At 41.0% G+C, this 17,449-nt stretch overlaps 2 protein-coding genes across 3 annotated transcripts; both read left to right on the forward strand.

Annotated features, from left to right (window-relative positions):
• The first annotated feature begins 7,911 nt into the window (after nucleotides 1-7,911).
• On the forward strand, nucleotides 7,912-10,066 carry pdcd2l (programmed cell death 2-like). Of its 2 annotated transcripts, none has more exons than XM_028430701.1 (2): nucleotides 7,912-8,408; nucleotides 9,138-10,066. In XM_028430701.1, exons 1-2 carry the CDS (start codon nucleotides 7,931-7,933, stop codon nucleotides 9,746-9,748), a joined length of 1,089 nt encoding a protein of 362 aa, XP_028286502.1. In that variant the 5' UTR covers nucleotides 7,912-7,930; the 3' UTR covers nucleotides 9,749-10,066. The 2 variants fall into 2 exon arrangements, with proteins under 2 accessions (XP_028286502.1, XP_028286503.1); XM_028430702.1 differs by having other exon boundaries at nucleotides 9,141-10,066.
• Nucleotides 10,067-11,265: 1,199 nt separating this feature from the next.
• On the forward strand, nucleotides 11,266-15,317 carry faap24 (FA core complex associated protein 24). Its single transcript, XM_028430703.1, has 4 exons — nucleotides 11,266-11,440; nucleotides 12,071-12,213; nucleotides 14,417-14,572; nucleotides 14,944-15,317. Exons 1-4 carry the CDS (start codon nucleotides 11,338-11,340, stop codon nucleotides 15,193-15,195), a joined length of 654 nt encoding a protein of 217 aa, XP_028286504.1. The 5' UTR covers nucleotides 11,266-11,337; the 3' UTR covers nucleotides 15,196-15,317.
• Nucleotides 15,318-17,449: the final 2,132 nt, after the last annotated feature.

Consider the following 17,449-nt stretch of genomic DNA (forward strand, 5'->3'; position numbering starts at 1 on the left):
TTTAGGTGAATAAATCACACTTGACATTATTTTCCTTCAGGACAGTTTGGAGCAACAGCAGTGCTTTATATTTGTGTAGTTTGTGAAAAGAAACTTTTATAGACAAATGATTACAATAACATTAATCTATCCCAGGTTTATTCAGTTTGCCATGAACCCTTCTGTGAAAATATCTTTTACTTTATCTCATACACTTCAATCACTTTCAGCCCTTTTTTCTTTGAACCTTGCTGCTCACCGTCAAGCTGCTGCATAAGTAAGGACTCCCAGACTTAAAACTAGATCATTACACATGTGTGTGCAGTGAAACAATCTAGTCCAGGGCAAACACAACGTGACTGAAGTTTTTAACTTGCCTCTAATCTCCCCATGTACATATAAAGAAGTCCATGATTCTCCATCTTCTTCTTCTTAAGTTTTTTTCCTCTGATGTTGGGAACCTGGATTCTGATAAACCCTGCAGAGATCTACACTCACTGGTCAGTGAAGTTTCTCTAAGCATCGTAAGTAGGCAGGTTACTGGAGAATTCAGTAGTTCTGTAGTTCTGTAGTTTTCCACAGACCTGAAACATTGATATTTTATTCTATGATGATGGAGAAATATCCTGATGCTGAGCACTCCAAATGCAAGATGTGAAGTCTTTAAATTATTGGATGGCATTAGTGTCGAGGCTACTTTAGAAGGAGGTGTCAACACACTTGGCAGCATGGCCCTGATGGTAGGATGGTTTGGTCACTGATCCCAGCTGCATGCTGATGTGTCCTTGGGCAAGACACTTAACCTAAAGTTACTTCGAATGGTTGCACCACTGGTGTGTGAATGTGTGCATGAGTGGCTGAATATGAAGCAGTGTGAAGTGCTTTGAGTACCCTTGAGTAGGCAGAGAATATTAATGCAGACCATTAACACTGGTTGTATCTTTGTCAGCTTCGACTATATCATCTATCCAACTATAAACCTGAACATTACCAAAGGCCTACAATCCTGATTCAAATGAAGAAACGAATGTGAATCTTTAGGCTAATAAAATACATCATACAAATATAAAATCAATGACTACATTATTATATTGTACAACAACCTTGACATAAGACACATCTTGTGGCGTATCTTCCCTTACCTGAACCCTCTGCTAACTTCTTTCTTAAAGCATGATGTTAATCAGAGGGAAAAAATTATTATTTCTATGTGACAGCTCCACATTAAAGCAATATAAAGATGTTTCCCCCTGAAGTATCTGTAATAATTGTAGTAATTAGGAATTATAATGGTGAGTTGCCAGTAGTGATTGCAATCTGAGAGAGGCCTGTGGGTGCAGTGATGTGTGCCAGATGCTGAAAGGCGAAGACAAATTCACTCACCTCTGACAAATATTATATCTGCAGTAACAACAGTAGTACATGATATTGGAGTGTGACTGCACCCTGGTGGCAGGAGGATCAGTATTCAGTTTCATTCAGGTATTTTTTTTAACATGAACTATGACTTTTGAAACAGTTTTTTTCCTGTGTCAGAGAACCTGTTTGCACCAATAATAATTCCATAATGCTGTGGATAGCAGTTACACAGACACAGAGTTGATGGAAAGGCCAAGACTGATAGACAGTGATGTTAGCCCCCTTATTTAATTTTGTGTTTGTCATATAAAAACATAATCAAAATCATCTCATTGTAACTTGAAGTAATGGTTTCATGTATGATGTTCATTGTGGAGGAGTTTTGGTCCATTCACTTTGACTCAATGACTGCAAGGTGTCCAGGTCCTGTAGCTGCAAAACCAAGTCCAAACCATCAGTCCTCCACCACTGTGCTTGACAGTGTGTATGAGGTGTTTCTGTGTTTGGTTTTCAGAACGGTGAGTGTGAAAATTCAGCCTGACTCAGAATTCGGGTCAAAATCTGACCAAAACCTGCCCAGCTTAAGTATGCTAAAAACTTGCATCCCAAAATTGTATAAGCATATGTGGAGTAGGAAAAGTTATGAAGGTATGCAGAGTTTTATGTCATGTACAATGGGTACTGAAAGTATTCAGACCCCCTTAAATTTTTCACTCTTATTATTTTATTGCAGCCCTTTGCTAAAATTATTTAAGTTAATTTTTTCCTCATTAATGTACACACACATTTTTGCAGATTTATTAAAAAAGAAAAAGTGAAATATGACATGGTCCTAAGTATTCAGAGCCTTTGCTCTGACACTCATATATTGAACTCAGGTGCGTCCATTTCTTCTGATCATCCTTCAGATGGTTCTACACCTTCATTTGAGTCCAGTTGTGTTTGATGATGATTGGACTTGATTAGGAAAGCCAGACACCTGTCTATACAGCTCACAGTGCATGTTAGAGCAGATGAGAATTGTGAGGTCAAAGGAACTGCCTGAAGAGCTCAGAGACAGAATTGTGGCACAGATCTGGCCAAGGTTACAAAAAAAATCTGCTGCACTTAAGGTTCCTAAGAGCACAGTGGCCTCCATAATCTTGAACGTTTGGGATGACCAGAACCCTTTCTAGAGCTGGCCTCAGTGCAAGACACATGAAAGCCTGCATGGAGTTTGCTAAAAAAAGCACCTGAAGGACTCCAAGATGGTGAGAAACAAGATTCTCTGGTCTCACCAAGATAGAACTTTTTGGCCTTAATTCTAAGCGGTATGTGTGGAGAAAACCAGGCACTGCTCATCACCTGTCCAATACAGTCCTAACAGTGAAGCATGATGGTGGCAGCATCATGCTGTGGGGGTGGTTTTCAGCTGCCGAGACAGGACGACTGGTTGCAATCGAGGGAATACGGCCAAGTACAGGGATATCCTGGACAATAACCTTCTCCAGAGTGCTCAGGACCTCAGACTGGGCCTAAGGTTTACCTTACCAACAAGACAATGACTTTAAGCACACAGCTAAAATAACAAAGGAGTGGCTTCACAACAACTCTGTGACTGTTCTTGAATGGCCCACCCAGAGCCCTGACTTAAACCCAATTGAGCATCTCTGGAGAGACCTAAAAATGGCTGTCCACCAACATTTACCATCCAACCTGACAGAACTGGAGAGAATCTGCAAGGAGCAATGGCAGAGGATCTTGTTGCATCGTTCACAAAAAGACTCATGGCCGTATTAGATCAAAAGGGTGCTTCTACTAAATACTGAGCAAAGGCTCTGAATACTTAGGACCATGTCATATTTCACTTTTTCTTTTTTAATACATCTGCAGAAATGTCAACAATTCTGTGTTTTTCTTTCAATATGGGGTGCTGTGTGTACATTAATGAGGAAAAATGAACTTAAATAATTTTAGCAAATGGCTGCAATATAACAAAGAGTGAAATATTTAAGGGGGTCTGAATACTTTCTCTACCCACTATATATAATCTGCAAGTCAGTCATCATTTTGTAGTAAATTCTGCATCTGCATTAGGTCAGATCAATTCTCTTACTGGCTGGCAGCACATTATCTCGCTTACAGCTATTTACTAAAGAAACTGTTACGGTAATTTTACACAGTTTAATTAAATGTATCAGCCTTTTGGGTTTGACCCTCTCTGAGCGAAGCAGATTGGATGAGGGTAAGCATAAAATATTATTATCCTAGTATGTTGGTTGATCAAAGGACCAACATCACTCATATGCTGCTCATGGCCAATCCAGGATTTCCTCCTGATTCAGAGCCACTTTGACACAGGTGGCACCAATTAACCCTCATTTGGAGCTAAATGGCCCTGTGCAGTACTTGACATCTGCTTTAATCACTTTTAGCCTTTCAAGAAGCATAATCATACACAAGTATTATAAGTATTTCCTTCTTTGGAACATCACCCACAGAGATATTCTAAAGGAGAGGTACACTCAATCCTTAGACGTCAGGGAGTTAAAACCTCCTACAGTTTCCTCTGATGGTGAAGGCTCTGTGCTGAAACTCACACATCTGTTCTAGTGTGCTTAGGTTTAGTCTTTAAGACTAATTTAGTTTTTGCAGATTTTAGCTTGACTTCCAACAAGTTCCATTTTCTGAAAGCATGGCTTGTAAATATAATGATACCTAAAAATGCCATTCCACATGATCTGCCCCTTTTTATCAGTACTAATAATACAAAATATAAAAAGTAAGAATTTCATTTTTAAAAGAATCAAAGTTTTATTACTAATTAAAAGAGTGAAATGACAACACAGAGTGAATATTATGAAAATAACTCAAATGGAAACTAACTGGCTCTGCAGAAAAGTAAATCTATAAAACTGGACTCTGAGGTGTGATTTTAAAGTACAGACATTGCTGGCAGACATAAAGCTCAAGTGAAAACTTCCATTAAGCGGGATGCCCACAGTGATGGATTATCTATCTGCAGTGTCAAGTCTTTGTGAGTTTATTTTAACAGCATCCTGATGTGTACTGAAACCAACAGCTGCCTGAGAGGAAGGCGATGAATCCTGCTGCTATGAATAAAAAAGAAAAAAACAGGCTTATAAGCTGCAGCTGATTTGCAGTTATGGTGCTGGCTAAAATCCTGTTTCCTATCCTGACAGACTGTGGCCTGCCAGTCAGGATGTCCAGGAGCCAGTCACAGAGTCCAAGCATTAAAGTTTGTGAGCAAAGCAGTAATCTACAAAGAGCATCCTGATGTAGTTGTCCTTATTTTCCAGGTTGGATAGCAGCAGAAGTGGTGTCTGAGGTGGACCTGTTGGGCCTGTAGGCATACTGAAAAAGGTCCACGGTATCTACTCTGACTGTGGACCAGCCCCAAACCAGAGTTTAAAAATATTTCTAACTAGCTCTAACATCACCTCTGTATGTTCACAGCTGCTAATCAGCTCCAACACTGAGCTTTGCCTCCATTCCATTAGAGTTCAAAAAAGGCATTTTGCATGTTTTAGTCCATTTACTAATATTGGAACTCCACAGGGATGTGTTCTCTGCCCCTTTGCACTGCTTACACAAGACCAATCAAAACATCTGGATCTTGATGTGGAGAGGGTGAGCAGTTTTAATTACCTGGGCATCCATGTCAAGAAGAACTTCACCTGGATACTCAACATCACCGAGCTGGTCAAGAAGGCACAAACAGTGACTATACCTTCTGAGGATTCTGAGTAAGTTCTGCATGACGACAAAGATCCTGACCAGCTGTATCGCTGTGTGGTACAGCAACACCAGGGACCAGAAACGCCTGCAGAGAGTGGTGAAGACAGCTGAGAGGGTCACCAGGACTCCTCTTAGGGGGACAGTATATTTGGTCATTAATTTTCAGTAGATAGCAGGATTTTGATATTACTGATGTACGTGTGGTACAACATGTAATATACAGTGTAGTATAATACAGCATGCTGTTGTTTATATAGCCTTGTTGAGCATCATCATGTGACACCGTGTTATGTGTCTATACAATTTGCTCTCTGTTAACACTACAAGGCTGCCAGAGTTGCCCAAGACTTTGTGTGCTGGCTCCAAGAATAGCTGCCAAGTTTCCATCACTCCAGCCGTGTTCAGGGACATGTTGTGTCCTATTTGAGCCAGACACACAAACATGAACTCTGTGTTCAGAAGTATAAAACGATCATTAAATATTTAACTTTCGCTTAGTGAGTCATAGCGAGAGAAAAACTATTTTCCCTTTATTATATTTTTGCTGTGTTGCTTGCCGGTCATTTACTCTTTACTGTACCTCATTATTGTAACGATTCCCCTGTTGCATTTAGTGTGCTATTATTTAACCTCATCATTATGTTCCCCGCTGGTGTTTATTGATTCATTAGTCTATCCCATCATTATGTTTCCCAGTAGCATTTAGCTGTTAACTAACTAATGTATGCTTAAATTATAATTAGCATATTTCCCAAAGCACATGGTGTCAGCATTTAGCCAGCCTGGATGCTGTTGCGTTTTTTTTTTTTAAAGGGGAACTTATTTGACATCTGTGTTCTTTTAAAGCAGAATCTTACAGTTTTTTCTGATTGCTTAAACACTAACAATGATTCTTATAGCACAATTTCTAAAACTATTAATAGTTATAGCAAAATCACTCACTGACTTTGCAAAACTAAAAGCAAAAAAACTGCTTTACACTCAATTTGCACTTTTGTAACACACAATTTGCAATTGTATAAATATAATCCACTTCACAGCACTCTTGTTGCTGAACTGTAAACACAACTCACTGCTTTACACACAACTTCCAAATGATCAACACACTCCTAGTAAAACTACACACATTTATGGCTGGTATTTACACTATTTTGCCAACTGTCTGGCTACACTGTCACATGTGAGAACTGTTTTACATCATTAGTTCGCAATCAGCATGAGCTCTGTGAATAAGCCACAGGTAGTGTGTGCTTCAGTGTGGAGAACAATGGAGGGAGAAGAAGACTGAGAAGAGTGAGAATTAGAGGAGGAGGACGAAGACTAGGAGGTGAATTTAGAGGAAGAGGACGAGGAGGTGAAGAGGAAGGAGGAAGGGTAAGAAGAAATAGAATTACTGATGTCATCGGAGCTACAATAGTGGATCATGTGATCAACCATGGAATGACCCTGAGGGAAGCTGGACAACAGGTTCAGCCTGAGCCGCGACACTGTAGCAAGCATCATGAGGACATATTGATGAGAATGGGTTAGTACAGTTCCCTCACACTAAGTTTTGCAGTAGTACCATACTCTAATGAGAAAAACAACAATACTGTACATGTAAAACTGAAACTGTTACTCACAGAATTACTAGACATCCAGCATCTGGAAGGAGGCATGCGAGGATATGGACCAGGCATCATGTCAGGCCTGGATACGGCACTCCAGGAGACATGTTCCCCGGTGCCTTGGACTAGAAGACATTGCATGTGATGTTGATGAAATTCTGTGGCCGGACCCAGAGAGACAATGAGACTGATTTTCTCTCTCTCTCTCTCTTTCAGTGAAATTGTATGTTTTCTTGTGTTTGTTTTGATGTGTGTGAATAAACATTCATACTTGAAATTTGAATCCCTGTGTGTTTATAGAACTATTTATGACAAAAGTTTGACCTCACATGGACAGACCTTGTGCACAGAGAAAGAAAAAGCCAGATGTGTTTTCAGTTAATACCATCAGTGTGTAGTTGGCACATTGTGTGCTTAGTAATATGATGGTTTGTGTTAACTGTTTGGTACAAAAATATCATTTTTACAAAGGTTTGAAGAGTTAAGCAAGATGTATTAGCTTTTGCAAGAGATCTACAATGTTTTTCTGATTTGGTGTAAGGTTTTTTTATTTGTGTGTAGAGTTTTGCACAAATAGCCAATAGTTACAGAAATGTGCTTAAGCAATTAGAAAAAACTGTAAATATACATATACCTTATAAAATAATGCCACTGTGTCCGTTTACTGTGGAGTTTTTCTGCCCTCTAGTGGACACACTTAGAAGAATACAATGAGATCTCTACATACAATAACAAAGCTGACAACCAGTATTGAATGTTAAGGACCCCGACCACAATAAAAACAGCAAGATTATATAGAGGGAATCACTGCAAGTTGTTTTCCCCTCTCATAAATGGATATTTTAAGCATTATTAAAATAGCACCACTGTTTACTCAGATTTTTTTTAGTTGGTGGGTTAAATTTATTGGTAGATTAGTTTATGTTTTTTCAATTTTTAAATCGTGATTATTTTAAGCTCCTTATTTTATATATGAATTCAAATAAACGCACACATACTATTTATTCCCCTAGCTTATTAGAAACTGTCCGGTAGGAACCTTTCTCCGTTACGTTCGTAAATATGCTAAGCATCAGTGTTATATTATTGTAACCACATTTAAGATAGTAATAGGTTTATTTGGGTATTTAACATTTCATTGCTTGCTGCAGAGAGTGTGTTTGTGTGTTGCTTTGTTTTTCAGCTGGTGGTAATATTCTGGTGACGGACCACTTCCGGTCGGCGGTCGGTCCAACATGTGAAATGAGATGGCCTCACACGCGCAGGAGCAAATTCTGATCGGTCTGTGTGACGGAGAGCTGGACTCTAAACGATACCAGTCCTCCTATCTGACCAACAAAGTGGGAGGTCAGCCGGACTGGTTCCCTGTTATCTCCCGGCAGTCTCCGCGCTGTCGTCGATGCGCTGCCCTGTTAACCCACGTGGTGCAGGTGTACTGCCCCCTGGACTCGTCGCCTTATCACAGAAACCTACACCTATTCGCGTGCCCGGGCACAGATTGCAGTGGTCGGTCCGAAAGCTGGACTGTGCTTCGATCCCAAGGTCTGGAGTCGGAGATGGCAGCGGCGCAGCCTGCCAGCCGGGACGCCCCTCCTCAGGAAGCTGCTCTCCTGACCACAGACTGGTGTGACACAGCTGATGACTGGGGGATGGAGGGGGAGGACGGTGATGATGGATGGGGAGGAGGTCTGAAAAAGGAGTCTCAAGTTCAGGAGGAAGTAAAAGGTAGGCAAGCATGACAGGTTCACAGACATGAGGATTACATTACAATCTATCACTAAACCAATCCTGATGAAATAACTTATGAAGTAGTTAGAAAAAATATTAAAATATTGACATGTTATTGTAATAGTACATATAGTCATGTCAAAAACTAGTACCCCCTCTTTTAATTCTATGTGTGTGTTATTATTCATTTATCAAATATGAAGCCATACAGAAAAAAGTGTTCAATTCCCCTCTTACTGATTCTATAGGATTTAATCAGTTGAGCTGCAGCTGGTGTTGCTGATGGTCAGTCGATGAATTGATCATCAGCAGGTGTACAGACCTCTGTAAAAACAGATGTTTTGGCAGTTTACTGCTCTGGAACATTTAGGTGTGTGTTAACACAATGACAAGAGAGAAAGACATAGACAATAGTGTTAGAGAAACAGCTGTTGCCATCTGAAACCATGACTTAAAGTGATTGCTGCTAAAGGTGGATCTAAAAGCTGTTGAATCATGGGGGTTGCTTATTTCCCTAATACTAAAAACCCACTACAATCTGAGGATTTTTATCATATTTTTGCACAAAAACATCATGTTAGAAGAGGAGTAGTAACTGTTGAACTTTACTGTAGTCCTTATAAATGAAATCAAAATAATACATTAGTACACTTTGTCGCACTTGTAAAAGCTTTTTCCAGTTTTTTGGCCATTTCCTTTGACATTTCTTTTTCCTGATTTGACCAGCAGAAAATCCAACAGGCAATACGACGGACATCAGCAGCCGCCTTCAGGACCTGAGCCTGGAGGAATCACAGGAGGAAATCCCTGTCTTCTCTCCGTTCTTCATAAGTGTGGTGGAGGAGTCCGACCTGTTTGGAGAGGATGACCTGAAGCACGCTCAGGAACTGCTGAGAGAATACGAGAAGAGGGAGGGAGTGGCAGTTGGAGAACTGCAGGGGAGCGGGGACGGCGGAGGAGAGGAGAAGTACGAGAAGACCCGAGCCAGGCATGGCGACGCCATCTTCTCCAGGTTCATGAAGAAAATCTCTCTGTGTCCTCAGCAGATTCTGCGCTACTGCCATGGGGGGAAACCACTCTTCATCTCAGAGCCGCCGTCCAACATGGCTCAGCTTTTTTCTGCATGCAGCTCCTGTGGAGGACCCAGAACCTTTGAGCTGCAGCTGATGCCCGCCTTGGTCAGCCTGCTGCAGAGGAAGGACAGCAATGTGGAGGTGGAGTTCGGGACAGTGCTGGTTTACACGTGCGCTAACAGCTGCTGGGCGGCTGGATCACACTCAGCTGTGGAAGAGTTCTGCTTTGTTCAAGCAGACCCAGACCAGCAGCTCTTTAAATGACTGAGCAGATCCCAACAAGAGGTCCACCAGGCTTTTATATGACACTCTTATTTAATGACATGGTTAAATATAGCAGCTGGTTTAGGATGTTATCAGTACCTCTGAGCTGATTTCATTCATTTTGTGTGTGCTCACAAACATTAGGAGTTGCTAAGGTTACCTTGCCTTTGCTTCAGGAAGTACCTGTCATAGACGGTGTTCTCACATTGTTGTTTAATGCAGATTTACCCTTTAACATTTAACATTCTCAGCCCTGACCTGGTGATTTCATTCTGGCTAAATTTGTACTAACAGAATAAAAACACATGGAGTATGAAATATGTCGTTGATGTTTGTGCACAAAGATGACATCATCAGCCTTATGCATCTTCATATCAGTCACCCCAGACTGCACGTTTGTTTGCACATGCATGAATCTCAGTCCAGCAGTGTGATGTACACTGTGTTCCAAATTATACAAAATTCTACTTAAGTTCCACAGTATTATGCAAGTCATAGTTCTTGTACAACCTGGGGAGAAAGACCGTTTTGAAGCTAAAAACACTCAATGTCTTGCAAAAGGCTTAGAAACAATTGATACTGCATGAAACCTGAAGAGAGATCATCCAACTATCAAAAGATTTGCGTGTGATTCAGCAGGAAGGTATTTCTGGAGTCCAGAGAACGTCATCCTCCAGAGGCTTGCAGTTGTCTAAAGTTGTATTTAGGCTAACCAAATCTCACAAACAGATATGTTTGCAGTGGACATCTCGTGCTGCAAAAGCACTGCTGACTCTATAGTTGCTATGGGCATAAAGGGAGGATGGAAAAGCATGCTTCAAAAGGAAGATCTATGAAGGTGGGCAGCAGTGCACCTCAAACAGCAACTCTGGGAGGCAATACCGGCATCCTTAAAAAAAATACAGGCACACTTGGTTTTACAAGATCAATGGATTAGACTCTAATCCTCTAATCTTGTATTAGAGAGTTGTGAAAATGTTATCAAAAAAGGCTGAGTTCATCTGTAAATGTTTTCTGTTCTAAAACTCAGTTATGCATAATTTAAAACACTGTATAAAATTTAAAATGTATGTTTTACGTTAAAATTTACATTATAACGTCATCAATGAGGATGAAAAAATCCTAAATTATATTGTCTGTTTAGGAAAAACAAATAAAAAAACAGTATGTGCATGATAATTTGGAACACAGTATAAATGTGACCCTTTAAACTTTTTTATGTTGCTTTTACTGCTACAGAAGTATGACACTTTTTTTTGTTCCACAGACATGAAAAACATGCTGCCAACTAAATGTTGCAGTTCCATGTTTAACCGCGCGAGGGAGCAGCTGCACTCACCCTGTTCATACTATGAACTGTGTGAGCGTCAGAGCTCTACTGTCCTGGAGAAAGAAACGGTAGCTGTGTGTTTCCCTCCTGTCCTCCAGGGGGCGACGTGGAACCGTGCTTCCCACGGGAACACAAGAAGAAGAGATTTGGACGTTTTGGAGGTAAATCGTATGGCTGGCTACAGCTAGTCAGAGCGATAGAGTAAGCTAGCTCCACACTGTGTATTTTGCAAAATTAGAGGAGAGTGGTGTTAATTAGAATGGAGACCAAACCGTTCGCTGTGGTGAGCGCAGTTCCTCCTTACGGGCATGTTATTTGTAGTGAAAAATGGAGAAATTCATCCCTTGTTCAAAGTTTAAAGGGTAAGTAGTTATAGTGGTTTTATTTTAACAATGTAATATTTTCCGTGTGACGTCGGCTAGCATGATTTTAACCACACTACGTTAGAAACATTAGTATTTTACATGTTTTTGCTTTAAAGCGGACATACGCATCATGTAGAGTCACCTTTAAACATTTTTGCCTTTTGTGTTTCTTTCGGCATAGATGATAAAGCCTTGATTATGTATATAAATTCTCAATGTAAAAGTAATATTGATTTAAAAATGAAGGGAAATTTTGACCAGATCATAGATAGATGCTTTATTGACCCCCAGGAGGGAAATTCATGTGTCCAATAGCAACAGTTAAACAGACAGGACAGCATGCATAAAATAGTAGAGACACCCAGCAGTAGACAAGCATAGGCTACAGGTGTGCGTGGGTGACAGTATAAAATCTTGAAATACTGTCAAATGAACAAATATGCAATATAATAAAGGCTGGTATGGTTGCAGTGACATTTTTATCTTAGAATAAACGGATTGCTTCTGCTTCATGCTTTTACAGATGAAAATGTACAATAATCTGTCACAAGCACTTAGCTGCCAAATGCCATAGTAATTTCAACCTCTGTAAAGGGCATTACTTAACAAGCTTGATGTCTGCTGCAGGTGGTGGTGTGAAAATCCTCTTTGAGAATGAACTGGGTGTAGCAGACTTCAACCTGCCCAACAAAAGCAGCATCCTGTATGTGTCTGAGTGTGACATCATAGCAGGAAATAGCTACAAGAGGAAGCTGGTTCGCTACAGAAATGTAAGTGTGATCCCTTTACCATCTACTACAGGTTTCTTCCCAAAAAGTCACCAAAACAAATTGCATCAAAGTTTATTATACTTGAGTGTTGTTCCAGACACGGTATCACGATTTTGACCCCCTGAATGTGCTCAAAAACTCACCATATTTGGCAGAAGGTTGTCCCCCGACGAAAATCGCGACTAGACACTGTCGCCATTGCCGGGCATGGCCGCATGGCTCTGCAGCGCCCCCTAAAGTGTGAAACTGTTCACCGCAACTGCTACAGACTTGACACTCGGTACAATGATGTATCGCCTCGTGACAAGAAAAAAAGCCTCTTGGACGAAAATTCCACGACGTACAGGAAGGGAAAAAACACACCATGTTCCAATTTGCACACCCCGCACATTTGCGAACTCCTCCTAGGGGAATTGCTTGATACGGCTGAAAATTGGTGCCCTAGCATTTAAGGGGTCAGGGACCAAAAGTTATCAAAAACGCAGCACTTTGTCATACAGTCTGGCTGTGGCGCCACCAGGAATTTGACCCTTCACCAACACACAGGAAATAGATGTTTTCGTGGCTGTTTCTCCCACATACTTCATCCTATGTCAGGGGTGTCCAAACCTTTTTCGGGGAGGGCCTGATTCGATAATGCGAAACTCTCCGAGGGCCAACAGTCCCCGATGTCATTATTTTAAACAATAAAAACAGAGCAGAAAATGTTATCTGAATATACAGCATAAATTTAAAACATTCAGACACTGTGTGGTTGTGATAACAGAGCAACAGGCAAGTTATTGACTACTGTGAAGGTGAGATCTGATCATATGTGGCAGGTCTGGTTTAGGAGCAGCAGACATCAGTAAAATGTCAGGTAGACTAGGTGGCATTTAGTGTTCAGTGATCTCAAAGGGTCTTGTAATTTAATGTTTACACAGGTTTGCAGTGCGTGCCAACGAGACGTAAAAACGTGCCTTACGACAGATGTGTACTGAATGACGGAGTCTTTTTGAGAGTGCCGAGTCTCACTGTACAGCTGACAGTTTAACAACAGAGAACATTAACAAGCAAAGACGGACTGCTCATTGCTGCTCCAATAAAACATCACAGTTTATCACAGACAGTCTGCTCACACGACACAAACATTCATGATTTACAAATGTTCGCATTTCTGGAGAGTTGCTTTTATCCAGCCACTGGTAAAAAGGCACAAGGCCAGGACGCAGCCTCCCCGTGCAGCAGGAGCAATGAGCAATGAGCGTCCCTCTCCCTGTCCATCATGTCGCTTTAACTTCTCTAATGGCCCTAGCATTGCTCCCTGCTGCCCGGTGCGGGCAGGAGTGGGCAGCTACACGATGGACAGGGCGAGGGACGCTCCGCTCCACTCCCCTGCGCTCCTGGAGCCCCCCAGTACTCCGGCACATTCCCCAGAGAGGGACGCTCAATGCTGCACTGGGAGGTTGCTCCCTGGCAGAGCAGCCCGCACCCATGCACCCCGTCCATGAATTCTAATAGGGCTACTATACTACAACTAATAATAACAATATTTCGTGCGCATGTTATACATAATTCGTGGCCACAATTTATTTCTTTTTTACCATGTAACAGAGGGGCTCCGTAGTTTTGGAGAACTTCACTTGTACAGTACAGACGCTCTCTGATAGCAGGTTGTATGCAGAAGCATGTTTAGTCTCGTAGTGAATTGTGTCGAAGTGCTGAACCGGTGTTTTGCACCTTCGGAGCCCTCTGCGTAGCTGGAACCAACAACGTTACACAATAAGTTAAAAACAAAAATAACAATTGCCTGTTGATTTTGTATGATTTATGATTGTATGATATGTTTGGCTGGCGGGCCAAAAATAACACATTTTAAGATAGAAGCCACGGCCATAGAAAATTTGGCCCGCGGACCGTAGTTTGGACACCCCTGTCCTATGTGGATGAAACTTTACAGTCATGCTGAACATCTGACTCTGCACACAATGATATGCTCATGAGCTACAGTCACTGCGTCACCTACTGGCCCGGAGGACCTGTCTTTTGTATATGTGTGGTTTGGTGTTCTCTTTTGCCCTGCAGACCACAGCTCGTGCCGGTACCAGGGGAAGAGAGGATGTGGGATGATAGGGGAGGCAGCGCCTGCGAGTCCCACGGACCGCAAGGAGTGCGAGGGCCCGTCATCGCTGCTTGCAGCTTTAATTTTCTTTGTGTTTTTAAGGCCAGCAGCAGTTTCCAGGAGCTGGTGTTGGTGGAGAAGACCAGACTTAGTGAGCAGTACTTCCAAGCGGTCCAGACGTTTGTTGTGTTTGACCTGGGTCTTTCTCTGCTGCCAGTATCTGGGCAGAGTGAGGCTTCACAATTCATCAGTCAGATAGTAAGTTATTAAGATTAGTGGATCTTAAGTTTGTCAGACCAAATCAAGAGTTTCTGCACAAGGAACATACAGCTCACTGATCAGAACTCCATAAAAAAGTCCCCACACAGTAGCCATGTAAATTTATATTTTGTTATTGGGCATCCATGTTACTATGCAGATAGATGTCATGTGATGTATCTTTTCTGTGTAAAGGATTTTGGATCAGAGTAGTACAAAAATGACTACCGTACTGATTGCATACTGCAAAATGTAACCAGATTTAGTTGATCATCCTGGTAATTTTGGTACATAGCATCTGCCATACTACATAAAGGAACATACAATAGACAATAATACTTGGTGTTTATTCATCAGTTCACCATCCACAGGTTCATGGAGAAGGCAGAGATAATCCCTTCAGGAGGAGGAGTTCGTGCCGATTATTCGACCCACTGGTTTTGACTCTGATCCAGCAGGTCCCCGGGGTGGGCAAGGTTAAAGCACTGGCTCTCCTACAGAACTTCTCCAGCATCCACCAGCTCTGTAATGCCACCCCGACAAAGCTGGAAGCTATCGTGGGCCAGGTTGGTGCTCAGCAGATCCACAGCTTCTTCCACAAACACACTACAGCAGGAACCTAAAGGAAAACACATTTAGGTTTTCAAAGGACAGCACAAATAAAAACACCCATAAGCAATTCATTGTCAGATGGTGTTTTGAAAATACCTCTTTGCAATGCCAGTGATAGTGTGCGATAACAATTTATGTAAACATATTTTTTGTGCATATTTTTCAATATAAAAATCAACATTTAGTAACATGTTTTGAGGTGACATTTCCTTTTCTGTTATTTTTTCTGTTAACAATATATCGATGTTAGCGTCACTACTTTGTCTGAGCTGAGGCACAGTAATGATTGAAAACATGTTGGGAAAGCGTGAAAAATTAAAAGCGAGACCCACTGAGCACTTTATACATTGAATAAAATAGCATTTTTTTGCATTTTGCATTAATTTCCAGATTTCTTTATAGGGTTTTCAGTTTTTCAAGTACAGTTAGGTAGCTGCTCAATGCTCAATGTCACTGCGCCTACATGAAATTGTTTCAGATGATAACAAACATGGCGGCGCCCACGCGGCGTTGGACAGAATTGATGGAGGCTATATTTGATGAGCTGAGGCAGCACAAACTCTGAATGACTTAGATTGTTTTCTTTGAAACAGCAACAGTTCCAGGTTATACATGTTTATTGTCCGTGACAGTGACAGCGTAGGCGACCATTGCACTGTACAATGTGAGCACATAAAGCGTGAGCTTTGACTTGACATCGCATGCGTTTAATTCGTACTGTGTAAATTGGTGTTAAACACAGACTTCCCCAAAATCGCACAGTGTATTGGAGGCTTTAGAGGTAAGTTGTTAAATCGAGAGAGGGGTGATTTTATCAACAAGAAGCATACGTAGAGCGCAAAGAATAAGAGAATAAAGCTGCTCGTCCCTGGAGCTGTATATCGCTCCTCTGTGCTTCCTGGCTACAGTGGGGAGGTTGAAGCAGGAAAGTTTAACAAATAATAAGTACTACAAAGACTAGTAGCTTATTATTACATTGTTTTGACCGATTTATTTTACATAATTTACACACTCGAGTCTGTCGGCTCTGATAGAGTTTTGCATCACGTTCCCTGGATTTCCGAAAAATATACCCTAAATCAGCACAAAGATATCAGCACAAAACCCGTTGAGGACAATTTAGACTTTCAGATTTTCAAACAGATTCATCTGTTCTCTGGAGTATGTAACAACAAGCTCTGCAAAGCACTTTTAAGCACATCACAGAAAAGTACCCAATTAATCGTCACGAGTAAGATTACGTCGGTTAGAGGGTCTAAATGTCGGTTTCGATATATTTTCGGTTAATTGCCCAGCTCTACTTCATACCATCCCACAGAATTGCAGGGTTTACTTCCCCATTATCATTCTCTTCCATATACATATATTTTTTTAATTTCTTATCTGTTCCACATTTGCCTTATCATTCAAGATGCCATTTAGCCTCCATACAGTATTTATTTTTCTATTACTCAGGTGCATTGTTAAGTTGATCCCACTGTGGTCAGTTTTTATGGGTTTTGTGATGCTGCTTAATGAAGTTCTTAAAAGACATTTTTGGGGAAGAAATGCTTTCCTTAAAACTTCATGCACCACATTCAGTTGGATAATGGATCATAGACCGCTGGTCAAGCCTAATGAATTAGCAGCATTCTCAGCGTAGTGCTGGATCTAAAGAGCATCCAACTGATGAAATGATAATCTCATTTCTAAAGTAAGAGCCATCTGACTTATATACAGCACGTGTAAATGCTTTTTGTTTAACCAATGACACTGCTCATATTTGACTGTAAGAATTGTTTTTTAAAACTCAATACCCCTCAGTCATATAAGTTTTTAGGAAACTGTCATAAAAGAGTAGTAGTAAAAGAGAGTGTAAGCTTTTAGAGTCTGCCTGGTCACAGTGTGTCATCACTTCACACATTAGATGTGGAATCAGTATGGTCTTTTTATATTTAACAAAGACCAAAGTCAGGTTCAAAAGTTAGTACCTATTTTTCAGTGTTTCTGTTTTCTGTTTTTATTGTGTGTGTAAAAACATAGTTTATTATTATTTCATTCACTCTGATGTAGATTTGCTGCTGTGTTTTGAATCACTGTCCTGTTGCATGACCCAGTTCCCACCAACTTTTAACTGTCAGAAAGATGGTCTCATTTTTCTTTCTAGAATATTCTGGTATACAGACTTCACGTTCCACTCAATGGCTGCAAAACAAGTCCAAACCATCAGTCCTCCACCACCATGCTTGACAGTGTGTATGAGGTGTTTCTGTGTTTGGTATTCAG

Source organism: Parambassis ranga, chromosome 19 (genome assembly GCF_900634625.1).
Source record: "Parambassis ranga chromosome 19, fParRan2.1, whole genome shotgun sequence".
NCBI classification, from domain to species: Eukaryota; Metazoa; Chordata; class Actinopteri; family Ambassidae; genus Parambassis; species Parambassis ranga.